At 47.8% G+C, this 27,219-nt stretch overlaps 10 protein-coding genes across 10 annotated transcripts; 5 read left to right on the top strand and 5 right to left on the bottom strand.

Moving 5' to 3' along the window:
- Positions 1–1,033: 1,033 nt before the first annotated feature.
- N7458_001283 (uncharacterized protein) lies at positions 1,034–2,950 on the top strand (the record flags this gene model as incomplete). The annotated part of the gene is made up of 4 exons (XM_056904666.1): positions 1,034–1,154; positions 1,222–1,316; positions 1,373–2,023; positions 2,080–2,950. The coding sequence occupies exons 1-4, from the start codon at positions 1,065–1,067 to the stop codon at positions 2,948–2,950; spliced, it is 1,707 nt and encodes a 568-aa protein (XP_056768773.1). The 5' UTR covers positions 1,034–1,064.
- An 848-nt stretch (positions 2,951–3,798) lies between these two features.
- Positions 3,799–5,744, bottom strand: N7458_001284 (uncharacterized protein; the record flags this gene model as incomplete). Its single annotated transcript, XM_056904667.1, has 5 exons — positions 3,799–3,867; positions 3,921–4,086; positions 4,153–4,596; positions 4,662–5,087; positions 5,146–5,744. The coding sequence occupies 5 exons, from the start codon at positions 5,742–5,744 to the stop codon at positions 3,799–3,801; spliced, it is 1,704 nt and encodes a 567-aa protein (XP_056768774.1).
- A 3,205-nt stretch (positions 5,745–8,949) lies between these two features.
- On the bottom strand, positions 8,950–10,123 carry N7458_001285 (aromatic alcohol reductase; the record flags this gene model as incomplete). Its single annotated transcript, XM_056904668.1, has 4 exons — positions 8,950–9,216; positions 9,288–9,610; positions 9,682–9,967; positions 10,067–10,123. The coding sequence occupies 4 exons, from the start codon at positions 10,121–10,123 to the stop codon at positions 8,950–8,952; spliced, it is 933 nt and encodes a 310-aa protein (XP_056768775.1).
- Positions 10,124–15,286: 5,163 nt separating this feature from the next.
- Positions 15,287–15,745, top strand: N7458_001286 (vacuolar ATPase assembly integral membrane protein VMA21; the record flags this gene model as incomplete). The annotated part of the gene is made up of 3 exons (XM_056904669.1): positions 15,287–15,381; positions 15,452–15,543; positions 15,609–15,745. The coding sequence occupies 3 exons, from the start codon at positions 15,287–15,289 to the stop codon at positions 15,743–15,745; spliced, it is 324 nt and encodes a 107-aa protein (XP_056768776.1).
- Positions 15,746–15,771: 26 nt separating this feature from the next.
- N7458_001287 (uncharacterized protein) lies at positions 15,772–16,052 on the top strand (the record flags this gene model as incomplete). Its single annotated transcript, XM_056904670.1, has 2 exons — positions 15,772–15,829; positions 15,871–16,052. The coding sequence occupies 2 exons, from the start codon at positions 15,772–15,774 to the stop codon at positions 16,050–16,052; spliced, it is 240 nt and encodes a 79-aa protein (XP_056768777.1).
- A 104-nt stretch (positions 16,053–16,156) lies between these two features.
- On the bottom strand, positions 16,157–16,752 carry N7458_001288 (putative cystathionine beta-synthase (beta-thionase); the record flags this gene model as incomplete). The annotated part of the gene is made up of 2 exons (XM_056904671.1): positions 16,157–16,591; positions 16,654–16,752. The coding sequence occupies 2 exons, from the start codon at positions 16,750–16,752 to the stop codon at positions 16,157–16,159; spliced, it is 534 nt and encodes a 177-aa protein (XP_056768778.1).
- A 400-nt stretch (positions 16,753–17,152) lies between these two features.
- Positions 17,153–18,622, top strand: N7458_001289 (putative mitochondrial phosphate carrier protein; the record flags this gene model as incomplete). Its single annotated transcript, XM_056904672.1, has 6 exons — positions 17,153–17,446; positions 17,516–17,680; positions 17,739–17,992; positions 18,073–18,418; positions 18,474–18,493; positions 18,550–18,622. The coding sequence occupies 6 exons, from the start codon at positions 17,153–17,155 to the stop codon at positions 18,620–18,622; spliced, it is 1,152 nt and encodes a 383-aa protein (XP_056768779.1).
- Positions 18,623–19,534: 912 nt separating this feature from the next.
- N7458_001290 (DUF3602 domain-containing protein) lies at positions 19,535–20,338 on the top strand (the record flags this gene model as incomplete). The annotated part of the gene is made up of 5 exons (XM_056904673.1): positions 19,535–19,577; positions 19,646–19,676; positions 19,753–19,822; positions 19,938–20,060; positions 20,216–20,338. The coding sequence occupies 5 exons, from the start codon at positions 19,535–19,537 to the stop codon at positions 20,336–20,338; spliced, it is 390 nt and encodes a 129-aa protein (XP_056768780.1).
- Positions 20,339–21,300: 962 nt separating this feature from the next.
- N7458_001291 (DUF2406 domain-containing protein) lies at positions 21,301–22,733 on the bottom strand (the record flags this gene model as incomplete). The annotated part of the gene is made up of 5 exons (XM_056904674.1): positions 21,301–21,977; positions 22,044–22,097; positions 22,153–22,278; positions 22,359–22,436; positions 22,544–22,733. 5 exons carry the CDS (start codon positions 22,731–22,733, stop codon positions 21,301–21,303), a joined length of 1,125 nt encoding a protein of 374 aa, XP_056768781.1.
- A 3,112-nt stretch (positions 22,734–25,845) lies between these two features.
- On the bottom strand, positions 25,846–26,664 carry N7458_001292 (60S ribosomal protein eL33; the record flags this gene model as incomplete). Its single annotated transcript, XM_056904675.1, has 4 exons — positions 25,846–25,943; positions 26,078–26,274; positions 26,461–26,470; positions 26,640–26,664. The coding sequence occupies 4 exons, from the start codon at positions 26,662–26,664 to the stop codon at positions 25,846–25,848; spliced, it is 330 nt and encodes a 109-aa protein (XP_056768782.1).
- Between the last annotated feature and the right edge of the window lie 555 nt (positions 26,665–27,219).

The following is a 27,219-nucleotide window of genomic DNA, read 5'->3' on the forward strand; positions in this document are numbered from 1 at the left end:
CACAGTACTGTAATTACAAAGAACTTATCTGAGCAAGCTGAGACAGTAATAGCTAGTAATCCTAATAGGGGAATGGGATCGAGGATAGGACCAGGCGGAACCAATCTTGGATGCAAAGGTTGATTGATTGAAGAAAGAACGAATATCATGGGGCAGGTCGAAATACCCTTTGGATGGATAGGCACACGGTGTTACAACAGCCGTCATGCCCAGAATACCAAATTACAATACAAAACACGAAGGAAAGTGGGCCACTCGGTATAACCTCTGTCTAGTGGTAAGTTACCACCATATGACTCGACAGAACTTTACTGATGCTGTGGCTTGCTCCCTTGCGTGTTGTGGAACGAGGAAGCTGATCTTCACCCACCGATCTTTCGTTATCACAAATTACAATTCCTTTGCATGGCCGTGACCTAGCTTTTACTTTCTGCAACTGCAGTTAGGCTTCCAACCAATGTCTTCACCGAGGCCATTCAAAATATCTTAGAAGACGGACGATCCCAATCGCAGCTCTGTACACTCCCTGGCCACAGATTTTCCGATAACTCCACAGTGCATTAGCGTGACACTAGAGTGAGGTAAGATTGGGATGGTAACTGAGATACACATGCACAAAAGGGCGCTATTGATTTTTATCGGCAAATCTGTGGCCAGGGAGTGTACTTCATACTGATTGCTTTAAAAGCATTGAGGTATTGGTAGAGCCGGGGCTCTAAAGGCCTTTTCCAGATTAATTATATTCCGTCACAGTCAGTGTCATCTCAGCCGGACCTTGACAGATCCCGCGACGTTCTAAAAGCAGCAAAAGGAGAAAATTCTAAGTCCGGTACTCCGGACATCTCTTCTGCATGAGGACATGGTTCATAGGGAAATGTCCTGCATCCTGGATCACTTAGCCTGACCGCCACGTTGTACGAAGTTTAACCTGCAAAGCCTCCAGGTTTCAGACACCAAAAATCATAATTGTCTGACATAACTATAAAAATTGCGTCAATTCCCGGTCTGGTTATCAGGGATTATTCAAGGAGCAGGCTTCATTGTAGTTCTGCAACTTCGACACCATGACTGTGTCTGCGCCTGTGCCTGTGCGTGCTATATCTCCGCCAAGGATGCTTCCTCTCGGAACGAGTCAACCTCCTGGCGACAAATATGTGTGTCTAAACTCTATTATTTTCCTTCAGTGTACATACTACCCATACTAACGGCATAGATGATCAGGCAGTTAGTGTGTCCTTGCCAACATGGGACTCGGTACCCGGCCGACCCCTTGGCTATCAATGGGTGATTGAGAAAATGCAGACAAATTATCCAAGGTAATCGATTGTACATATCACTTTATAGAACTCGGAATCCTAGCTAACTGATCCAGGTTCGGTGTCAGTGGCATCGTGCAACAGTTAGCCAGCGCCGTCCTGCAGCGGTGCGCGGTCCCAGAAGAACAGATGCATTGCCTTGTGTTCACCTCCAAGGATGCAGCAAGTCGATGTATGGTGTATCTCCAGAACCACCATAACTCGGATATTCGAGCAGACGTGGTATCCCTCTACCTATCCCACGGGGCTACTGGCCCGACAAGCACACATTGGGACCGGTTCTACGCGTTGATATACGATGCTGATGCCAGGGTGGCAGCAGGCCACTTCTGGTCTATATTTGGTGACGGAATTTCCGGTCGGCATGCCGAATTTTATCTTCAGCTCTGGCCATATATGTGCTCTGAGTCTCAAAATGAATTTTTGCAGTTCTGTGCTCCTGCCACAGGAGCAGGCAGATATGCTGGCACTCTCACTGGCACTGGCAAGATAGCCATCCCGATGCTCGAATTGTTGGATGGAGAGCAAGCGGCGAAAATGGAGATTAAGAACAGGATTGCGGAATTGATTGCGTCTGATAATCCTGAGCTCACTCCACCGTCTGCAAAAGATGTATTCCTTTACGCAAAGGGGATGTGCGCTATTTCTGCCGTGGCACGGGCCCTGATCCCAGAGGACAAAGGCGCTTCAGAAGCGGTGGTATTCGGGTAAGCACATGAAACAAAATTTTACCGTGACAAGACAAAACTTATTCTTCGTTTAGGTGGCCCTACGCCGAAACCCCCAAATGTGTAGGCCAATCTGGCTATGAACGCTTCACACTCTACAGTCAGGGGACAACAGAGGAGTTGAATCAGCTAGAAGCATCACTCACGTTGGGATCACGCATCCGTGTCTTGTTCTGCGAAGTTCCGTCGAATCCGCTCCTTCGAACTCCTGATCTTCAGCGGATCCGGAACCTCGCAGATCAGTACGACTTCGTTGTTGTCTGCGATGAAACGCTTGGGACATTTGTTAATGTGGATATACTTCCGTACGTGGATGTGGCCATCACGAGCCTAACCAAGATCTTCAATGGCGCCGCCAACGCTATGGGAGGGAGTGCCGTCGTCAACCCGCACAGCCGCTACTACAGTGAAGTCCACGCCAGACTTACAGCTACATACGAGGACCTCCTCTTCCCAACTGAGGCGCTTGTCCTCGCCCAGAACTCCCGAGACTTCCAAGGACGCGTGGGCAGGTGTAACGCCAATGCCCTTACCCTGGCTACTTTCCTCTCATTGCACCCGAGAATCGAGTCCGTGCTTTACCCTCCCTTGGTGCCTACCAGGCAACTCTATGAGCTCTATCGTCGCAGGAACGGCGGATATGGGTATGTTCTGAGTATCCTGTTCCGGGAACCGAACGATGCGGTAAGGTTTTATGACAAGTTGGATATGCGCAAGGGGCCAAGTATTGGCACGAACTTTAGTTTGGCCCTTCCATATGCCCAGCTCTCTCATGTCTTTGACCTCGATTGGGCTGAGTCCCAGGGGATTCCCAAGCATATTGTGAGGCTTAGTGTTGGGTTGGAATCGGAGGATGAATTGGTGAAGTGTGTTTCTAGGGCGTTAGAGGGTTTCACGTCCATTTAGCCGACCTTGGGCCATATTAAAACCAAACAGAGCGTGCTTCCGCTTAATAAGGAATATATTCTAAATAAGGTAAGTTCTGGGGAGATTGGTGATATAACTGTGACCGATTCATCCACATGAATAGGTTGCGGTGAGAAAAGTAAGCAACAGAGTTCTATACAAGCCTCTGCCACAGGTAACATGCATAAGTCTAGGAATTCACTGTCGAGGCTCGCTGAGGAAAAAAAAGAAAAGGGTACGAGAGGCTAAGGCATCATAGTACTCCATGTGATGCAAGGGACCAGGAGAAGATGCAACGTTCGCTCCTCCTTCGGGAATTCAGATTCCTTCCTTCAACCGCCACCTCGAAAGACCTAGGACTTCATATAGTACAAACCATTTCCATTGATTGTTCGCCATGATTCGTCTACCACCAACTTCGATCGCTCCTCTGTACGGAAGTCGTATATAGGCTAGACTTACAGTGTTGCACACTATTTCTCCGCCTTTTATTCCAAGGTTGGGTTTAGCTCACCTTCCAAAACCGCCCGAATACGATATACCTAGTATAAACAATACATCCATATTTAATATAATATATAAATATTGCTTTTCTTTAGGCATATGTACATCTATATTGGAAAGTGTAGCTTGCATTATACCCTAAATATAGGGTATAGAAGATCATTGATAATAATAGATAGGATATAAGTTACTAGGTAAATGGGATAAATAAAGATTTTGATCGGTAGAAATATGGATAAACTAAGCCTGGCCCGGGAAACAGAGATGTAGAGGGGTTCTAAATTTTTGTTACGCCCCTATAGCTATCACTTCCAGTGATGATTCTCTACTTATGCTAGCAGTTTTTAAGCCCCGATAAACTGAAGCTCGATTATGCTTCTCTGGCGTAAAGCATTGCGATCTACCTTTCCAGCCTGCTGGCATATTAGCTCTGAACTATCAGGATTAAACAGGCAGACATGGATACCATTGACACAGGGAGAGCCTCCAAAATCTGAAAACCGCCGTCGAGCTGAAACCTCTTGGGCAGTGTAGTGAGAGCCCATGCGTCGAATGCGTCGGGTGTCAAAGTGGATCCCAGTCGTCGTACAAGATAACCCCGTGGAACAGGTTCATCATCGACTGCTTCAGGGCTGTACCAAAGCCAGTATGGGCTTATTATTAGTGAAAAGTCCAAAATTGGGACCGACAAATCTTACGGTTTCACTGCAATGACGGCTGCTGCAAGAACTTCTGGATGCGATAAAACAGCCGCTTCAATTTCGGATCCCATGACATGATATCCATCTCGTTTGTAAAGATCCTGGGCCATTTTGTCAATGATATAGTTTATGACAACGAGAGTTTCCAGTGTGCTCACCTTCAAGCGGCCAATTATATACCAGCGGCCAGATTCATTGACCATGCCAATATCACCTGTTTTGATATACCCATCATCGGTAAAGACTTCCTTTGTTGCAACTAGTCCATTTAAGTATCCAGTCATGGCGAAAGGATTCCGAATCAGAATTTCACCGCTCTGGCCAATTGGAAGTATTTGACCATTATGATCAACCACCTTTGCCTGGAGGTTCGGCAAAAGCTCCCCAACAGTCTCGTCTATTTCAATCTGTCTTGGGTCTGATGCAAAATGAATTCCTCCTCTGAATATCATTAGATACCTCGATATAGGATTATCACAACGAGAGAAGGGAGAAGAGGAGCATACTCAGTCATTCCACACACAACTTCACATTGGGATCCGTGACGCTGCACCCATTCGTCACGCATGGAAATTGGGATCATAGCCCCTCCAGTTCGCAGACTCGAGATACAGGAGAAGTCCGCGTTTGCATAATCTGCCAAAAGTTTTTGGAGAATATGCTTGGGCGTATGCAGAGATGTGGGCTGAAAAGCTTCAATAGCAGATAGAAACCCGTTTGCGTCGAACTGCGGCATGAAGATAGTTTTGTACCGGGCTTTTAACGGCATCAACAGACCGTACAGAATGAACCCGATTCCTGCGTACATGAATGTACAAAACCACGTCTCATGTCTTTCTCTAGGCTTAAGATGGTAACGGTATAACAACTGCGCCGTATTTCCAATCAAGCCATAATGGGTTCTCTCGGCCATTTTCGGGAAACCGGTAGTCCTGTCTATTGTCAGAGTTGGGCCATTCGTCTTTAGAATAGGAATCTTGGGCAAAATACCCAGAAGTATGACAGAATAAAGCCGTTGTCTTCTTGGATTCATCATCAGATAATCTCTTCCATTGAAAGCTTGGCCCATTGATAAGGTCAAGTAGGGAAGCCCAATGGGACACAGGGGACTGCAGTTTTTCACAAGTCTCAGACTCATCAAGGATAAATAGATTTTCAACTGGAACACCAGCGATTTTAGCTGCGGCTGTTACAGTTTCCAGATGCTCCGGTTGGAAGAAGACATAATCTGCGTTTATTGTTCGGAGCCTTGCGGTCGTTTCTGCCAATGGGTACGCAGGACAGATATTACAGCTGGCTCCTGCCCCTAGTGCTCCCAAGAGAACTGCCGGAAGGTAGACGTTCAAAGTCCCGTAAAGCACGACTCTCGGATTTGAAGGAGCGAGTGTCTTGAATCCACAGGCAAAGCATTTTACAAGATGCTTTAACTCGTTGAAAGTGCAAGAAGGCTGATCAATCCCTCTGGCAGATAAAATGATCGGCTCATCATCTGGGTATCCTTGGGTTGAATCCCAAGGAGAATCGAAGATATAGGTGAGGATGTCTGTCGAGGGAACGGAAATGTTAAACCGGGATGAGATTACTGCCATGATGATATGTAGTTCCAAGGTAATGAAGCTAAGGGGGCTGCTCTTTGAACCAAGAGCGACCAGATGATAGATTCAGCGTTCTCCGCTAGAGCTGCAAGAGGATCTGGAAGTAATTCCAGGCGCAAGTGGTTATCCAAAATGGATCGGCCAATAAAAAAACTTGAGTGGAGCTGGCCAAGGTTACTCGCCAAAAGATTGACTCATCAATATGCTTCCCGCCAGGTCCTGTCAATATATTCGATCGGAACTACTTCGATAGTACAGGGCCGTAGCAAATGTTTGGAACCCCTCTATATCTCTGCCTTCTTATTTAGATTTAGCTTACCCTTACCGTCCTCTGCTGCCCTGACACAATATAGTATAAATATATATTCAATGAAATATAGGTACGGAGGTCCATTCCAAAAGTCTTTCGATATTTGCTTTTTCTTGCCATACCTAATCTAGCCTAGGTGTTTTTTAACTGGTATTCGACTGGTTTAATGCCCCCTGCCCTCTTCATACTGTATTCATTACCCCCTTCTAAAACGTATCCCCTTGCCTGGCAAGACGCTAACTCGTTAGCGGTAATTTTAAGTAGAGAATTTTATTGGCCTGCTAGCCCTCACCGCTTTAACACTACTTCGGAATAGCCTCAAATCTCCTATTCCTACGCACTGCCAATTCTACCTACGTAAACAAGAACGCGCGTGTCGCATCGCATATATTTGTACGCGTGTCATCGATTTATGGGGCCTGCCTTTGGAAGATGCTGAAGAGCCTCTATTGCATAGCTCCTCTGTTGCTCCATCTAATGCATCTATATCTCCTCCTCCTTCGCCTATTTCTAAGAAGGCACAGGCTAAACAGCTAAATCTGACACAGATGCTTCATTGCCGCCTCCTGCTTAGCGAGAGTTAGGAGATTATTAATCTTATAATACTAGAGAACTGTCAGCATGTGTGAATGTGCGGCAGAAATCGTATGTCAACATTTTACTACCACTCTGTTAGAACCTGGGGGATTCGTGTTTACCCTGTTTATGCTTACCGCTCTTTTGTTTACCTGTTTACCCCGCTTGGAATTCGAACTAGATCCTCGTCGATCTTGCATTGAATTATCGGATGCAATATGCATGCGTTAAAGCCTATATGGCGTATATGCGCTAACCTGCATGTCGATCTTTGAATATCCTGCCTGCATAATGAGAATCCTAACATTCTCGAGTCTCCTTCTTCTTTCGGCTATTCTTGTCTCTTATGTGATCTTTGACTATGTACCTCATGTTATGAATATCGTCCTGCTTCCTAGTTAAAAGGAACAAGTTTGACATCTCTTTTGATACTAGATAGAACTCCATGTTTAAGATCTTTGTTGATTTATAAGTAGAACTACGATTTTGTTCTAGTCTCTCTTCAACCTGACCCGATTGTGGTACTTTCGCTAGTACGCATAATCACCCTCGAAACGATTGTGGCACTTCTAGTAATGCGCACACTTAATTGGCATATGCACCTTGCCAAAATCCAACAAAAGCTATCTAGTTAATACGTGGACATAAGTTCTCGAAAGCTTTCTAAGTGCAAAACTCTCTAGCTATCCTATTTTTGGCTTTTACAAAGGGTGTATAAGCCGGTTGTGTACAGAAAACTGGATTCGTGCCACACAAAGAAGATATGAAGAATGACTAATCATGGAAGAACAAAATCGGCTGATTAGACAGAAGTGTTGAGCAGTGGAAGGTCAACGACAGAGGTCAAGTATGCCCGGGAGTTCTACCCAAGATCAAAAGAGATGTCAAACTTGTTCATTTTAACTAGGAAACAGAACGATACTTACAACATGAGGTACGCAATAAAAGATCACATGAGAAATTCAGCAACATTCAACAATAATCAAAAGAAGAAGGAGACTCGAGAATATTGGGGTTCTCATGCATGCAGGATATTGCCGATACGAGGCTTTGCATGCATATATTGATAGAAGCTGAAATACAGGTGCAATGCGAGATCGTTGAAGATCAGATCGATAGATCTTGGTTTTTGCGGTCAAAAAGAAAGACGGGTAAACAATGGGCGACTCAGCAGGGCAACGGGAGACTGACGTAAGCAATTTAGAAGAATCCCACAAGCACTTTGCCCACACACACACAGATGCTGACTGACACCTATTAAAATCTTGCTCTTGGTGTAACCCTTCGGGACTCTAGAACGTTTCGTAAGACAGGAGTGGATATTCCGCAAAATTTGAACCCTCACCACAAGATTGATAACTTTTTTTTGATCCTATAAAACCTGCTACTTTAGTTTAATTACTATTGAAACACACTAGTTAGTAGAGTTAACGTACTTAGTTCGATGCTATTTATCTTAATCTCTCCCTTTTCCGGATGAAGGCACGTCGGTGCTAGGTATTGAACAAAGCGGGTACAGTCGAAGCGCTACCAACTAGGGTAATTCGTAAATGTTGAAATAGGAGTAGATTCCCTGAGTATTAGGCTGTTCGGTATAACATAGAGATTCTCTGTATTACTCTGCCCTAGAATTTAGGTGAACTTATCCGAATAGTGTCTCTATTCGAACTTTGTTTATCCGATATGCCAAGATCGTAAAGTTCATTATCGCTGACAATTGATTCAAGGTTGCATGAACCTAATGGCTCGCAATCAGCTGTAATAGCAAGTTCTGAAGTTTTAGAGAACTACTAGTCGTTTGGCGTGGTCAATACCGAGTAATACGGAGATAAAAGTAGATAAAGAATACCTGTTGATTTAATCAAGTTTTGAACAGGATGATGAATATAGACCTAAATATCCCAAGGCAGGATATTTTATATCTTGATAATTCCCCTTATTCTAGAATGTAGCTCACTGATAACCACGGTGATGTAGGAATTCACGCTCCCGGGACACTCTGAATAATTTGAATAAATATGACTTCCTAGGACCTGTAAGGGAATTTGCAGGTATGTGAGATATAGTTAGTTAGTTAAGGCGAGATGCCTAAGCCGTCAGGCAGCATATCAAGCCAGATTCATAAGGCCTATACAAGAACTATTCTATGGCCACATTATGGCTGAATCTCTATAGGCTTTATGCTATGTTGACCTCATTCTGATGTTGATGGAAACCAAGTATTTCAGAGTCTCCCGGAGCTCTTACAGCAAAAGCTAGGAATATTCTGTAAGAAAAATGGAGTTTCATAAGCAAAGCTCGCATTTGATAGTGTCAGCTCGCATAAGGATGTTTGGCTGATCCGTTAATAACAGATTCCAGATAGTCCCTGAAGGAGGTCGGTTCAAAGTCCGGATATAGTTCTTTCGACAATAGGTAGCCGAGGTACTTCGCGTATTCCGGATTGTTATCTCCACGGACACCCCATGACAGCTGATACTCGACCAGGTAAAGAAGATGGAGCTGGTGACGGTCATTTGGATTCTCCTGGATCGACTGCCTCACCACTGCTCCTCGAGCGTAGAGGGCCTCATCCGGTACCTGACACGATTCGGATCAGCCCAGAGCAAAGAAAAGGGCAGATTCACCGACCCTTAATTCATGTAAGTCACATAGTTCCTATCGATCTTCTCCTTGCTTAACTCCTCTAGCAGATCGTAGATTTGATTTTGCGTCATCAATGTATCATACGCAAAGACCATTCGATTCAGAGTTCTTTCGTCAGCAATGATTTTGGCGACATAGCGCCCAATATTCCGGAGATCGGTGATGGCAGATGGAACAGTTCCGCCACCGATAATCTCATTCGTCGCATTGAGCACGGCATAGTCGATCCGCCCAGACGGAAGTCTTGGAAATGCGAGCTGGTACCACCAACCAACGTCTATGAAGGTATACGGGAGCCAGAGCCGCTTGATGTGATTGTACACAACCTCTTTCTTCCGGACAAACAAGATCTATTATCAAATGCAATGTTTCAGAGCCAAGTGATACGACGGTGCTTACCTGATCCCGCAGCAACATGTCTCCGGCTGGAGGAGCCACCGTTATAGAATCCACAAGGGACAAATCGCTTAACGCCAGCCTTTTTAGCTGCGTTTGCAAGAGGAATCTGACACTGCTGCTGTGGTGCGCCAACACAGCTGATCACAACGTCTATCTCAGCGAGGGCTTTGACAAGGTCTTCTTCAGACTCTTCAAGATCGCCTTCGCGGATTTCAACACCTTGTTCCTGCAAAGCTCTGACGGCAGGTTTTTCAATAGATGCCGGTCGGATTAGAGCAACAACCGCCTAAAACAGTGTCACAGAAGCACTGGGTTAGTCAAAGTCTAATTATGATGTTGAGTTATTGCCATTTACAAAGTTTCCTGCCTCTTAGAGCCCATCCACAACCGAGCTCCCAGTGTGGCCTGTACCTCCGACAATCAGAACCCTAATTTTCGCCATATTTTCGTTCAAGATCAATTGTTTTCCAAGTAAGTCGTTGTTGCCAGAAGTCGGTGTACTCGGATCCGTGCGAGTCTTCGAAGACTATAGGGTAAAGAGCAAGCAGGTAAGTAATATTTTAAAGCAAGAAATTGCTGATTTTAATTTCAAAGCATAACTCTAATTACCTCAGTTCCCTTAGGTAGCCCGAGAAAGGGTGTGATTTTGATTTCAAAGCATAACCCAAATTGCCTCAACACACCCCATAGGACTTCAGAGTTTTAGTCCCACGTCCCATAACTATGCAAAAACTACGGAGTATATTTTTTAAGCTGATTTATGTACATAAATACTTCTTGGCATGACCCACTTTGCCAAGAAGTCCTATACCACTAGGCCCGGGACTTAAAGAGGTCTAAATTATGAAGCTACAATATCTCGCTATTCAATCGGGTAGTGGATACAGTTTAGGTGGTTTTCGTTGTAAACACCTCCCTCTCCCCGCTCAGATAGCTCAAGCGATCGTGCCCCAGAATTGCTTGCAGGCTCCCGCTCGACTCTATTCTCATGTAGGCCTTGGCGGTAGGTCCAGAAAAGAGATATTATGTGTGTATTGGTCAAGCCGATTTCGAGAATGACTGTACATTTCGGTAGCCGCCCAATACTCGAACAATAGAATCGCGTGCCACTGTAGCATTTCATGACTTCTTCTCATCCTGATCCCAGGGGAGCTTGGAATCCTAAGCCTCTCTCAGCACTCCGTCGTCCTTGACGAACTGATACCCGAGGCTGTGCATCCAGAAAGCCCCGATGAGACAGCACATGTTTGTGTTGGCCCTCTAGTCACAATTTCGGTGAGTTATTTAACCTTTGATATCGGAATGGAACGCGAGTGCTACTTCATTCGAGTACTCTAACGGATTCCTGGGGATATATTCCGCAGTGGACCCGACAAAATCCAAGATGGAATGAGGCGAATCTGAAAGTTCCACCAATCATTCAATTTCCTCCATGCCGAAGCGAATGAACGGAAAGTTCTGGCTTGTTAGGGCAAAACTCATGTTCAGACTCGAAACATCGAGTAGAGAGAAAGCGGCTAGTCTGGCTGAACGGGTTTTCATACACATGTCACCTCTTCCCATAAACCCATCACTCACTCTTAAGTTCGGTATGGGCGTTGGAAGTGCTTATCCTGGAGCCCGGACAAGAATAGCGGCACCGAGTTAGAGTAAGGTAACTAGCGAGCGGGGCTGAACGATCAATCTCACAAAACCCATTTGCGTAAAGATTTGAATTTTGAGATATAGCGGTATAGAGGACGTGAGGGCAAGCGTGAGGGAGAGGGAGGATGCAAAAAAGAGACGAGAACCACCCTTCAGTTGAAGACTCGCGAGTCGTGTCTCAACTGGTAGACATTCTACTTGAAAGTTGGGGACGATTCCCTAAGCAAAGAATCCCTCCTAGCTCCCTTTTTTCCGATAGACCGACGCTGGGCGCAGGGGCCAATGACCACCACAGTACCATATCAATACTTTCGCCTCAACCTCCTTTCCCTTTTATACCCTTGACTGCCGAATCTCCGACCTATCCATATGTCTGACATTTATTTCATCCAGATTACAAGCAGAAATTTAAAATGTATGTCTAGGGTTATTAGTGAAGAATACTAAGTTGAACCACACAATTTCTCTCATACTCGAGGTGACAATTATAAAGGGAATTTTCAAACCATGGCTCATTTCTTCAAAGACAGGACATCATGAGGACTTCAAAAACGCGTAGATCTGCGCTCCCAGAAGAAACACCGCCCCTCCCCCAAGGGTTTGCAGGCCCTCAGCTGACAAAGTCCCCTCCCCATAACACCATAAGTAACCAAGAAGATCCAAAAAATCAATCACAATCACCGTCAACAACGCTTGTCGCAATTGCTGTTTGTTTGTTAACTTGACCAAGTTATCCCTCGATGGCAGGGTATTATACTTACACTGTCGTGAGAAAGCTTACCAGTGGTATTAGAAGCTCTGAGGTTAATAGTTTGCGGGCGAGAGGTATATAAAAGTGCACCCACTGCGAAATCGCGAGCACCAGCCATTCGAGCAGCAACGGCTACATGCCCTGTATAGGGGAGTAGGAATGCTTTGGCTGTGAGTTCGGGAACGGCGAAGAAGGAAGCGCCGCTTACCATTCGGAGGATGGAGAGGGCAGTGATAGTAAGCATATTGATTGCAGATTATTATAATACGTTCCGTATATAATAAATGACATAGAAAAATGCGCAAATGAATTCCTAGGCTTAAAGGTAACTTCTTATACTGACCGGATGCTACGGCCCCGTTTGTTGGCAGATTACGCTATCATACGTTCGTTCGAATCCAACATAGGTTAACTAGTTAGTTACAAATAAAGTTATTAGTAAGCCATTAGTAACTTACACTAACATAAGTTAAGTTAACTAGTTATTTCAAATCAATGCTTCAAAAGCAACTGGTATCGACTTTGTTGATTCATAAGCCTGTATTAATACTCAATCTTACTTTTAACTTCCACGCTCCGGAGGCTGCCCGATTAAGCATGTGTAGCAGAACGTTAATATCCTTAAGCACCTCTGATTATCTCTCGAAATAGCTTATTTCACTTTCATGATTCTTGAAGACTGAGTTTGATCCATTACGTCGAAATTTGATCACGACTCAGTTACCTGAGGAGAAAAGTAATCTCGGACAAATATGGCGAAAATAAGGGTTGCGATTGTTAGAGCTACGGGCCATACTAGTAGCTTAGTTGTGGATAGGCTGTTGGAGGAAAGAAGCTTTATACGCTAAACCGCTCGCCTTCATTATAGAGATCGGGCTAATTTATTGATTTTGGAATAGTTGCAGGTAGTGGCTGCTCTTGTACGACCAAAGTCGATGGGGAAACAAGTTGTTAGAGATTTACGACGACAAGGTATTGAAGTCCGGGGAGCAGATCTTGAAGGACCTAAAGAGGAACTCGTTAGGGCTCTTAATAATATCGACGTTATGATTAGCTATATCCGTGAAAGCACTATATAACATAATCCACAGTCATTCGGAACACACAGTCATTCGGAAAACACAGTCATTCGAGCCATTCGGAACACCCCATCCAAAATCGTCTTCCTACCTACCTACCTTCTTCAACGAACTACCATGACACCAATTCGCTCTGAATCTCATCAGAAATCGGCCAATCACGAGGGCAAGATCTTATTAGCCCTTGACGATATTAAAAATGGCCGCATCAAATCTCTCCGCGCAGCAGCGAAGCTATACGAAGCTCACAACACTACATTCGCGCTTACACGGTCAAACCTCACGCGAAGATATACGCCCGCCTAGCCATAAACTGACCCAATACGAAGAGGATTCGCTTGTTGAATGGATTCTCTCTATGGATTCGCGTGGAGCAGCACCTAGGCCCGCTACCGTGGGAGAAATGGCTAATATCTTGCTGGCTACGCGCGGTAGCCACCCTCCGCCTACTGTCGGTGTTAATTGGCCATTAAATTTTATTAAACGTCGCGATGAGCTTCGTACACGCTTCTCGAGACGCTACGACTACTAGCGTGCCCTAAACGAAGACCCGAAATCGCTACGAGAGTAGTTTACGACCGTACAGCGCGTTATCGACGAGAACGGTATATAAGCGGAGGATATCTATAACTTTAATAAGACGGGATTTGCAATAGGCCTTATTTCGGCACAGAAGGTAGTTACGCGAGCTGAATACTACGGTCGGCGATCGATACTACAGCCAGGAAGTCGCGAATAGGTTACTGCTATCGAAGTAATTTGCGTAGTTATCGCTACCGCCATATATAGTTTTTAGAGGTAAAGTAGCTATTGCTGGCTGGTTTGATAATCTACTACACAATTAGCGATTTGAAGTATCCAATAATAGCTAGACTACCGATAAGATTGGCCTACGCTGGCTAGAAAAGCTATTTATCTTATCAACGAATTCGCGTGTACGTGGTCGATTTCGGCTACTAATTCTTGATCGATAGTAGCTACCTTACGCCCTAATTCGACCGATTATGCGTAGAAAACGATATTATACCTCTTTATATGCCTGCGTATTTATCGCATCTACTATAACCACTAGATGTTGGCTGTTTTGCAGTGCTAAAGCGCGCGTACGGTCGCTTCGTAAGCGATCTTGCGCGTAGAGGATATAATCATATCGATAAATTCGATTTCCTAGAAGACTACTAACGCGCGCGGCAGGAAGCCTACCAATCAAGCACTATTCAAAATAGCTTCGCAGCTAGTGGCCTAGTACTAATCGATACAGAAAGAGTGCTCTCGAAGCTTAATATCTCTCCACGAACTCCGTTACCACCAAGCAGCCAGCTAAGCAGCCCATCTAGCCAATTTACAACAGAAACACCTAAAACGGTCATTCAGCTGCTAAAGCAAGCTTCAATGCTTAAGGATCTACTAAAACGACGGTCAAATAGCCCTCCAAGCCCATCAAAAACCATGTTGGATCAAATTATCAAGGGCCACTGCCTATCGCTACACAACACCGCATTACTAGCGCAAGAAAACGCGAATCTACGCGCAGCGAATAAGAAGATCGTCAAGAAGCGCAATCGGTCATAAGCAGATACCCTGCCAAAAGGGTTTGACCGTTGAAGAGGGCCTACAGCTAGTTGCGCAGCTAGATTTACCACCAGAAGCGCCTGTGGTAGAATCGCATACGCAGGGCGAATTACCTATTCAGGCAGATCGGCCGGCTACTAGGGCTCCGCCTAGGTGTAGTGGGTGTAGGGAGACTGGCCATAGGATCAATACATGTAAAAATCGCTATATTTAAATTACTTAATGCATTTTCGTTGAGATATCCTGATTTAAAATTCTGTAATGGGAGTGGGTGCTCCGAATGGCTGGTGTGTTCCGAATGACTGTGGATTACGTTATAAGTTGCCAGATAGGGACTGCAATCCAGACTCGTTGTGATTTCTATTGGTGCACCTACATGGCTTACTCATCTCCGTTCCGGCGGCAAGGTTAGGCTGTCTCCGCATTCTAAGGTACCTTAGCTTTATCAACCTTGATATCTCCCCCACGACAAGTGAGCTTTCGAGAATTGCAAAATTGGCCAACTTGGGATCGATCAGAAACAGTCTCCGAGTCTGTACGATACCACAGAACTCACATCATGTCCGCCCGCCGTCCCCACGGGCAAAGTTATGCCGATGTCGCGGCGAAGCCTGCCCCAGAGAGTGATTCTGACATCACTCCAGCTGTCCCAGCGTGCGTGGACCTTTCCAACACTATTTCAATATAAGCCTCGAGCCATTATCTAACTTGAGTGAACTGTCAGAAATGTCATTTACAAGCTGCTAGCCTTTACAGCCGCGATGGTATTCGGTCCCATCGGCATCTATTTCTTGACAGTGAACACGGTCTTCAGAGGTCAGATTCAAAATGATATGCATTTCGCGATCCAAAGTGCCCACCAAGGCTGATTCATGTATTAGGCAACTCAACTTTTGCCGGCATTGCCGCAGCTATTGCGGCCAACGTGGTCTTATTCGCGTACATCTACGTGGCCTGGCTGGAAGACCAGGGCGAGCAAAAGGAGGCCGACAAGGCCAAATCTAAGAAAGCACAGTAGCGATATCAAGTCTCTTGCTGCACAATATGATCGTCCGTGGATATTCTGGTTTTACGGCGTTGCAGGGCAATTCAAAGGTTGAGTGTAAGAGCATGTTTCGACCATAGATTAGTTTTTTTTTTCAGCTACAAGCAAAATTTGTATTGCTGTTGGATATCATAAAACACCATCCATGTCTGGCTCCAGCCAAGATTATTTGGCTGCACACATGTACCTCAAGGACCCCATTTCCATCTCGACAAATGTTAAGGGTGTCATGTCCATGTTGAAGGGGCCCATATGCACTGCGGGAGAAGAAGATGAATAAAAAACTCCCAATGCCCAAATCCCTTAAGCGGAGGACGCCGATATGCTTTAATCCCGCATTGCAGGCTTAACCCCAAGTCAAGGATGCCATTATAATTCCCCCGCTCACGCCGGTCTGCGCTTGACAAACTCCTCCAGGTCGGCCTTGGTCGCGACACCGAGGACAAACTTGCGCGTCACATCGGTCACAACGGCAAATTGCTGCTTCTCACGCTTCTCGCCGTTGGGACCCGTCTCGCTCTCGAAGAACTGCTCCAGCTCCTCCAACGGCGTCTCCATCGTGATAACCTGATAGATACCGCGCTTACGGTTGAAGCGCTGCATGGCTGTGGCGACTGTATCGGTATCCTTGACGGTACCGCTCTGTAGGAGCTCCTTTAACCGGGGGATGTTCAGGTAGCCGAGGAGGGATCGCTTCGCGGCGTCGATCACGGTGAGGTGGGTGTAGTCGCGCTCGTAGGCGGCCATCAGGGCAGCAGAGATAGGATCATTAGGGGAGACCGACAATGCGAGAGGAGGATCGAGGTCTTCGACGGTAGCCTATAGTTCGTGCAATGAGTACTCGGACAGCTCCAGATCGTCAGGGAGGGGGAGGGACCAACCCCGCGGTACTTGTCGGCCCAGGCAGCTTGCGGAGCCGCGGGGGCTGATGTTTGATTTTCGCGGGTGTAGGCTTCACTGCCCGTTTGGTAGGAAGCCATTGTGTATGTATGAATGAAGGGTCAAGGGCGTTGAGGGGTGTGGGGGAGGGCGTTCGAGATGGCTCGACAGTTCTTTTTGACGAAATTCGGCGCTTTTCCTCTTTTTCCCACGCCAAGACCCGCTGACCCAATACGTCATTCTTTGGGGTCGGTTTTGAGGGGCTCAGCCTGTGAGTCGAGCGATTCCCAGCCTTGCTTTGGGCAAAGTCTCTGTACTTTTTGTTCGGTTTCAACTGCCATCCTCTTCTTTGAATCCATACTTTGCGTTGTGAGACTTGATCGGTTCGTTGCCAATGCCTTTTCCCTCCAACCACGTTCGACCTAGCATCTCCGATCGCTGGTCTCCACTTTTGAGGACCCGCATTAACACTGTACATCCTTGGATGAGTGACAGATCAACATGATCCCGGACTCGATCATCTCGACTTTTGCGGCTCAGCATCCTCTCGGGATGCTGGCTAAGAAACAACTGCTACGTCCTGAGGAATCCCCCCAGTCGGTCTCCCAAAGACGCGACCCGTTCCCTGCTTGGAGTGCGATCGATAATGTGAAGAACAAGGCCGATGTGATTGCCCAAGAAGCCGCTCGAGAATACAATATTGCCAGTCACAAGGCACAAGAAAAAGCGGGCAAGATTGAGCTTTGGACTCCCAAGTACTATGCCGCCTGCACTTTTGGTGGTATGCTCGCCTGCGTCAGTATCAATTATGCCGGGTATGCCATTAACAGCCGGGACTTTCATTACTGATATGGTCGACTCTAGGGCCTCACTCACACGGCAGTGACCCCTCTGGATCTCATCAAATGCCGTCGCCAGGTTGACCCTAAGCTCTACAAGAGCAACATGCAAGCCTTCCACACGATCCGTGCTGCCGAGGGTTTCCGCGGCGTGTTCACTGGTTGGAGTCCCACTTTCTTTGGTTACAGTGTATGCCGAACCATCCAACAAAATTTCATCGAACAGTCGCTCATTAAACACATCACAGGCCCAAGGAGCATTCAAGTATGGCGGTTATGAGTACTTCAAGAAATTCTACAGTGATCTCGTCGGACAAGAGCGTGCTGCCGAATGGAAAACCTCTCTGTACCTGGTCGCCAGTGCCTCCGCCGAGTTCATCGCCGACGTCGCCCTCTGCCCATTCGAGTCCGTCAAGGTGCGCATGCAGACTACCATTCCTCCTGATTTCCGAGGTACTTTCAGCGGTATTTCTTCAGTCGTCGCCAAGGAAGGTGTATCCGGGTAAGATCCCTTCCAGCAGGAAATCTGTTGTTAAAACAAGGTTGTTCTTTTTCAGAAACATGTTGACCGTCCCCACCCAGTCTGTACAAGGGTCTGTACCCACTCTGGGGACGTCAGATTCCGTACACTATGATGAAGTTTGCCTCGTTCGAGACGATCGTAGAGATGATCTACAACAAGCTGCCGGGCCAGAAGTCAGACTATAACAAGGGTGCCCAGACGGCCGTTGCGTTTACCGCTGGTTACCTGGCCGGTATTCTCTGCGCGGTGGTGTCGCACCCATCCGATGTGATGGTTAGCAAGCTGAATGCAAACCGTCAAGCTGGCGAGGCCTTCGGTGCTGCGATGAGCCGTATCTATGCTGATATCGGATTCCGCGGTCTGTGGAATGGACTGCCCGTTCGTATTGTGATGATTGGTACCTTGGTGAGTAGTCCTCTCCAGAGATCTCGCTAGATCGAAAACTAACGGAATGTTACAGACTGGTCTCCAGTGGATGATGTATGAACCCCCCCCCCCCTTCGTTGTGTTCATATTCTGTGCTAACCGTTTCTCAGCTACGACTCGTTCAAGATCTTCATGGGACTCCCGACCACTGGTGGCGGCCCCAGCAAGGCCAAGAAGAATTAGGCCAAGTAAAAACAAGCTACGGCTTCTCTCTATAACCTCTCGCGTATTCGATCGGGTCTAGGGGTAGAGGATCTGGACTAACCTGTGCTTTTCGACATGTGAATATTCAACTTTCTGGATTCGCGTAGCAAATACTCTCAATTTGATCTCAAGCCTTCCTATGATTTCTCTCTACTCCGTATACTCTGCCAAGCCTCGGTCGTCAGTTAGTTAGTTAGTTAGTTAGTTAGTTAGTTATCAGTAAACCGATTTAGTCACCGCACCCGCCAATCGCGGGGCCTTATCTTATCAGTCTCGACGTCACCAATCGCAGACGATCGTAAGCCTAAACCCAAAGACAGCCCAGATAGAGAACCTGCCGTTAACGCTGTTCTCTATAGGTCCAGTATACCTGAGAGCATATTCTTCCCATCCGTCATTTTGGTCAGTTAGTCATTTTATTTTCCTCAGCCTCAGGCCGCAGATGGCGAGATCAAGATTTCCGATTTAAACAAGTTCTTCTACCATCCCTCCCGGGTCATTCTCGTATTCCCCATTCTCCTACTATATTTCAACCAGCATCCAGCCCTCCGCTAAACCCTTTCTCCCTTCTACATACCAACGGATCAAACCTACCTCCGTACAAGCTACACTATTGACTCGGTAAGGTAAGTTTTGGCTCATCCGATCGCGTACCTGCGTCTTATCGCAGTCCCACCCGTGACATACTCAGTCCAAGCCAAACCCAGTCCGTCCACCTCTAAACACACGCCAACCTCCACAAATTACCTCAGCCCTGAGAATGCGATAAGCAAAAAATCAGACACCGCCCCCTCCTCAGACATTTCTATATCCCAAGCAGAATCCCCCAGGCTGAGAGCTTCCACTCACCCCTCCGCCACATCCAGATCTACCACCCCCATTCAATTCACAATGGGCGAACCTGAACAACCAATGGTCTCCCACGGCCGCGGCGGTAAGCATGAGAACGAGCTGGTCCACGTAAATGCGCAATCTGAACTAATACTCCCACCTCGATGCAAGGCCAGGGCAACATCGGCCATGATTCCACCCAGTACGTATATACCACCTCTACCATCGCCACTACCGCTACCCCCGTCTCCCCTGCGCAGATAACTAACAAGTAACAGATACGTCGACGGCGAGATCGTCCGCGAGGGTGTCTACGGTGACCAGGGCGATGGCGCATACTCGGCCGGTGTAAGTCAGCCCCCGCGACCCCCAGCCTACAACCAAACCCCTACAACCCTACAACCTACAAGCCCCTCCTTCAAGAAGACAAGTCGATCAAATACTAACCACATCCTCTTCACAGCGCGGCGGCCTCGGCAACATCGGATCCCCGCATGTACGCGCAACCTCCAAAGTGCCGCACGACGCAGAGATGATCCCCGAGCTGGCGGTGCGCAACTCGACAGATGAGAATTACCATATTGGCGTAAGCAGGACCATCCCTCCCGTCCAGCTCCACCTTCCACCCCCAATGCTGGCACCCTCTCCTCTCCTGGAAATGTATTTTCCAGGATGTGATTTCAGAACGAGGACTAGGACTAGGACTGGGACTGTGGCTAACTATCTTTGTTATTTTTCCAGCGCGGCGGCCAGGGAAATGTCCACCTCGACGAGGCATCCCGCATGGAGAAGGAGAAGAAGAAGACCCCCGTGCATGAGGGATTGGCGGATAAATTGAAGCATAAGCTTATGGGGCGGAAGTAGGGCGGGTTTGATCCTGATTTGAATCTTGATTTTGATCCACGAGGAGAGAGAGCTACAGGATTTGAATTGTCTCTCTTGTTTCCTTGAGGGGGCGGAGATTTTATGAGAAGAGTGGTAGTGTGGGGGATGTGATTGCTCTTGTGATTCCCATTTTTGCTTTGTTTAGGTGGGCACTGGATTTCTTATGAGGATTCTGGTGGTTCGGTTATTCGGTGGAAGAGGCTTTGAGTTTTAATGATAGTGCATATTGACTGGATTATGTTTTGGCTTGCAGCCCTGGTCGTAGTCAACGCCTACTTCTACAAGTAAACCCAGTTCACTAAACCCAGTTCACTGGAGGAGAAAACAGAATCGCTCTTGCAATGACAGTGCCCAGTATATCCGGACCGCAGTCTAGCAGCGCAAAAAGGGTAAGGGGTAAAAACAGCTATCCATATGCACAAAAGGGCAAAAAATAAAGTCGTAAGAAGAGATGATTCAAACCCCGTAAATAAAATCAGAAACCGTGTCCAAAACGTTGACAAAATCTCCAAATATTCCCAAATCCCCATATCCCATAATAAACCCATGTATCATGACCTCGTAAAGCATAACTCGAAAGCGAAGAAGCACAAGCACAATCCAGCAAGCAGAAGGGGAAAACATAATGAAAAAGGCAAGAAAAGAAGACATGAAAGGACATTGAAACAATGTTGCTGCATATCCCAATCGCGGTACATCCATGTACAAGGGGTAAAGTAGAACCCCCGGAAGTCATCATGGAAATGAGATAGTAAACCAATGGGACCAAAGACCAGGAAAACGCCAGTCCGGAAATAAATGAGTCGATGAATGGATGAATGTTGATACATCTTTCCTCGAAGCGAAAAGATCTCGAGTCGGAGCAAGAAAAAAGAAAACCGGCTAGCAGAGCAGAGCAGAGCAGAACAGAACAGAACAGCACAAACCAGATCTGTCTCTCTCTATCCCTTGCTAAACCGCTTCTTAAACCAACTCTTCCTCTTCTCCGGATTCGCCTGTGCCTGCGCCTGCGCCTTCACATTCGCCGCCGGGCTTTTCCTAAGATGTCCATTGGAAGGAGCCGCACCACCCCAGCCGGGATCTGCGACGGCCGCCGGCGCAGACGGGAGACTCTTTCCATACCCGTTCATATTCGGGCTACCGCCAAAGCCCTGGAAACCATACTCGGCTTGAGCACGCTCGTCGAGTCGCTGTTGCTGCAGGGCCTGCTGCTGCAATTGGTCCATCGAGCTGTTGAGACTACTCGGGTCCGTTGATTGTCCGTAGGAATCGGTGTAGCCGGAGCCGGAGCCGGACATGGCGGCGACATTGTCGTAGGAGCGTTGGTAGTTTTGCTGCTGGTAGGCGTATTGCCCGCCGTTGCCGTTTCCGTGGGCGCCTTGGTCCGAGGACATGCGTGGGGTATGGCGCGGGCGGCGACCGTTGCCGTTCTGATTGTTGTTGTTGTTGTTATTGTTGTTGTTGTTGTTGTTGTTGTTGTTGTTGTAGGGATAGGAGTTCTCGGGGGCCTGGCTGGAACTGCCGTAGGCATCTATCATGCTGTCTGGGCGGGATTGGGCGTTACGTCCGTAGCCGTTTTGATCGCTGTATCCGCGATTCGAGTAGCCATTGTTGTTGCCTGGATACACTGGTTAGTTGGTGATTCAGGTGGGAAGTCAATGGAGAGCAGATCAATGGTTCTTACCTCCGTAGTAACTTGTCCGGCGACTGTAATCGCCCATTTGCGAGGCTGCATCGTCTGCTAGAGATCAGAACTGGGCTCCCTGCGCGAAAGGAAATAGAGGCGAACGAACCTGTACGGGCGTACGAGACCGGGCGCGTACTGGTGTAGGTGCCGTAGATGGCTGCTTCGAAGGAGCGGATGGTATCCAGCGGGCGTTCGAAACGTGGGCGGGTGGGGTTTGACCAGTCGGGATCGGCTGATGCCACGCAAGGGAGAGTTAGTTTTATCCACTGTCGTTGATCAACGGTCAGCAATGTGTCAGAAGGAGGTACGCACTGATAGGATTGCCATATTGATCCTTATGCTCCATTGCGCGCAGAGAGCCCAAATTGGACTTCTCCAGGGCAACCGCCACTGTCCGAGGTGTCAGTCATGAGTGAATCTGGGGGTTGATGCGATCGCATGGTCCGGGCCCACATGGGGACGAGGAGGAGGAGGAGAGGGCCGCATTGCGAACATACTGGGTTGCAACTCGTTCATCGCGACCGTAGGATCAGCTTTGGTGTGTAGACTGCGCCGGGCCTTCTCCTGAGAGGACTCTGAGAGACGCGATTTATGACCGGAATTGTTGGTTTTATGGGAAGACTCCGACTTGACGCTGAAACCACGACTCCGACGAGGAGAAGTGGTCGATTCCTGGGGGCCTGCCATCTTTATCAGAAAAACCGGATGGGTCCAGTTTTCTTTTGGCTTTAGCGTCCGTGATTCAAGGCAGCTGGGTGGCTAGGGCGGGTTCTGAAACGGTTGTGATCTGCCCAGAGCTTTGTGCTTTTGGCGGCCTTGGTGGAGCGCGCGATTGTGAAGGGTGGGAACTGCCAAGGCGATCACAGCGTGGAGGTAGCCCGGTGTAGATTGGGATTCAATGAGGACTGAGACACTGAGGACTGCCCGAGCGCAGGAAGCAGGAATATGGTCGATCGACCGAGGGGGTACGGGAGGAGGGGGATGAGTTGTGGACGAAGAAGCAAAAGGCGAAGGCTGGGGAGGTGAGAAAGTCGGTGGGTGAGATGGACTGGTAGTTTTGGAGGACTAAGGGACTAAAGATTCAGGACGAGGAGGAGAGCAAAAGATCGATCGGTGGAGAAAGTCGTTGGAGATGGGGTGGATGTGCCAGCCGATTGCTTTTAAAAAAGAGTCGTAGTCCATGCCATGCCACCCGAAGTTTCTGTGTTGACGACACAAGCCACGCAATGCGCAGACAGGCAGAAGTCAGTCCCTGGGGGAGATCCGCGGCATGTTCGGTGGCGTCGTGACTCGTGGGACCGTGGAAGTCCGATACTGTCGGCTATCTACAGATCTCGAGGTCATTGATATGATCCAAGTAGATATACGGCGTACTAGCTAAATAGTCCTGATCATCTTCCTATTCTCTTCTTTTCTTGCCAGACGAGAAGACGGGCATAATAATTCACCTGCTCGGTATGCTTCAGGCCCAGTGCCTGGACACCCAAACGAGCCATGGTACACAGCCCGTGCCATTGCGTGGATACGATTGGTGGTGTTCTTCCTGTTGTCCCAAAACCGACCGACCTGAACGGTTTAAGGTGCATTAGTGGTGGGCACAGTAGCATAGTCAGTACTCCGGTATTTAGGTAGTTCCCCACCTCTTAAAACAAATTTATTAATAGCCGGACAGACAATGTTCTTATGCGCCTGGTGAAGCGAACTCTGTCAGGGACTGGGCCAGCCTAATGGAACACACTCAGGACTACTGGAGGACCTCATAGTCCCTGTCCAGGAACTGGTTGAATCCTTAATACTAATATCCCAAACTAAAGACATAGAGGTATCCTGATCCTCCGTACATATACCAGTCAACGCATCACCACCTATTCTTTTCCCCTCTCATCTGAGACATCCCACCCCCCCCAATTCGAGCGAACAGACCTGGGGTACCTACTAGTCAACGCCTCGTTCCCGGATTCAGTCCCAAACACTCACAGTGTCCAGTACGACGAGGTCTGACCTGACCCAAGCCGAACATCTTTCCTAACTCTTCCGTTCTTTCCTGGTCTATTTTTTCCTTGAGTTCTCCCGTGATGCCTAGCCATCCGCTGGCTTCCAATTGGCTGGTTTATGGGTGATGTGCAGTCCTGATGCCGCCCGCATAGAAAAGGGTGCATTGTTTATTGCTGTTAATTAATGGACCATATCAAGTATGATGCAGGGATAGAATGTATTTGTCATTGTTTTTCGGTAATGCCATTAGTTCATTAGGATATGATTCCACCGTGATCGGCATCCATCCGAGGCGGCTGCGGGAGGAGCCAAGATATATTTCGGATCAACTCCATTCCGCTGCCAGATTGTAAGCATGCCCTCCGACAACAACAGCTCCTTGACCAATGCTGCGATAAGTAGCTTTGAGGTTTGATATTGTCCTTACTATTACCCATTCAAGAATTTCATCAAAGAGGATCTTTACCGAGACACACAATATCTAGAGTAATGTGTTTCTAGGTGAGAGAACATCTTGTCGATGCCTGTTGAGCCTATCCAAACCCTTTCCAGAATCCCATGACTCTACTCTTTTACTCAACGTACAGACGGTTCATAGTTGTGAGAACCCGACCGGAAAAATGTGGGAATTCATATATAAATACATCAAGTACCAGCCAGCCCTGGAAATCATTAGGAATGCCTTCTAGGGAAGATCTGCGCATAGCGGGTATACTGACAGCCCAGGTCAAGACTAGATCCCTAGAAAAGAGAATGACGATTAATAGTCCAACCCCAAACAAGATCAACTGACTTGAGGATGTACACACCCAATTCCCGCGGAGTTACTTTGTGTGTCTGGCTGAATGGGTCCTCACAATTTGCGCCACCCGCATAGGGCTGTCCTTGATGCCGCAATTTATCCAAGTGGAGACCATCTAGATCTCGGCTGTTACTCTCCACAAACAACTCAAGATCAAGTCAGGGGGCAAGTAACCGATCTACTGCTACTAGAGTACTGGTAACTACAGAAGCGAGAAGACGGGCGCATTGGCAAACTACCGAGGGAATACCAGGAGCTGAATAGATGCATACAAGGTGGGTATTCGCTGGCGCAATCGGGATTTCAAGTCGCATTGGGTCAGGTTATGGAGATCTTGTTCTTACAGAGTTCATCCAAAAATGCCGTGGGGGAGTAGCCAGAGCAAGATAATGCAATTCGTCTATCACATAGGAAAAACAGAGAGCGGGCAGAACGGGCAGCGGCGCATGCGGAAACAAAACCTCGAACTCGATTGGACCTGGAAGACCGGCGTTGAAGGAAGCATAGTGGTATGAGAGATCTTGCGTGTGAGAGCGTCAGATACGCGATGGGAGAATAGGGGAGGTAGAGATGAGTAGAATGACGCTGTGGACCATAGTATCGGACCAAGAAAAACACAGAACACAAGAAGATAAACGAATAGAGGCACTTGGACAACAGGAGAAGACCGATATCATGTCCGCAATGCGGAGTCGTGGGTAATACCACACTCCTCACTGGCAGATACAACGCAGTCAAATCACCCCATCCCCCTCGCGCTCTTTCATCCCAGACAGTGAACGTTGTTAAATTTTTTTGATTCGTAGGGCTGTGATAAGTGGCCCTGCCTTCTCCCACGAATAAAACGTTATCAAACCGCCAACTCCCATCACCTTGCCATCAACATCCGGCTTCGTTCCGTCTCGACTTTTTTAAAATTCCATTTGCCTGACACCGAAGTTCCGTCTGCGCGCAGAAAGGATCGGGGAAATGCGCCCACTAGATACAACATAGAGAAGCCGTTTAGATGTTGGAGGGGTAGAGCATGATGCGGACGGTGGCACCGAAGGTCTTGGGGGGGAGGTTGTTGCGGAACTTGGCGCGCACAACACCGGAGTTGCCTGGACGGGGCAAAATGTTAGTGAACCGATATGGAAAACGAGCGAGGTATGTAATATCGCTGCCGCTGCTCGGGAGTAGGATGTTGATGCAGAGAGAGCGAAACTGCTGCTGCTCTGATCGAGTCGATGCGTACCGTGAGGGCGGGTGACCTTGCCCCAGATCACCCGAATGTTGGAGCCGCGGACCTCACGCTTGGCCCGGTAAACGAAAGCGACCTTCTTGCCAAGGTAGAAGCTGGCGGCCTTGGAGTCATCAACGCCCTCAATCTGAACCAGACTGGTGTTGGGGTTGGTGTTACGCTTTCCGCGCTGGTAGCTCAGGTGGCGACCCCTATAAAGAAATCCGTATTAGACTGCTGATTCTCATCGACGGTGATGTGCATTCTGATCATCCGAGTCGATTCCTCCCAAGCGTTGTGTGATTCCCTTGAACCAAAATTCGACCCAAACTCCATTTTCGACATGTAGACTGGACTGTGTGCAAAACGCGACGACGGCGGGCATAGTGATAACTTACTTGACGTAGACTAGAAGGAAACGATATCTGTTAGCATGACCAGTTCAAATCATCCTCGCAGTCGATGTGTGCCCCGATGCGCCGTGTCCCGATCCCCCGTCGCGATTCCCTCATTCTCCAACCTCGACTTGACACGGCGATCGATAACGGGCGTACATCTCCAGGGTTGAAGCACTCACGTCGGTGTCCCTGTTCCGAAGGCATTGTGACGGCTTTTCTCTGAGCAGCGGGCAAGAATAACAAGTCGAAGGAATGACCCGCAAGAGATCAGAAGTCGTTGCCGGTTGTCGTGGATGTCGTCGCTGATAGAGTCGAGCGCACAATCAAATTGGGAGGTGTGGTGGCCGCTTTCGCACTAATCCCAATCGGGTCCTTAGCGACAGGGTAAGCGAGGTCCCGTGATGGACAGACTAGTCTTGATGGGGCTGACCTGGAAAAATAGATATTCCAGGATCTCCACTCAAGTCACATGGTGATAGCAGTTCCCATCATCCTTATCAAGCTTATCAAACTTATCGCTCAACTGGTCATCTGACTTTTTTTTCCATCGATCACATCATCTCTTCACCGCCCAATACACCGTGATTTTTCTGCCAGCCGGGCGTCTGTCCTCCGAACGGTCCTGCGACCGGCTGCGACTCCGTCGCCAAGTTACAATTGTAATGGATGGGAGTTACATGGCTGGGCCTTGGTTGGAGCCTCCAGGCTGACAAATCTCACCATGACGTTGCTCCCTGGCGCTTAAGACTGCCTTTTGAT

Source organism: Penicillium daleae (genome assembly GCF_028827525.1).
Source record: "Penicillium daleae strain IBT 16125 chromosome Unknown utg000002l_segment0_segment0, whole genome shotgun sequence".
Taxonomy (NCBI): domain Eukaryota; kingdom Fungi; phylum Ascomycota; class Eurotiomycetes; order Eurotiales; family Aspergillaceae; genus Penicillium; species Penicillium daleae.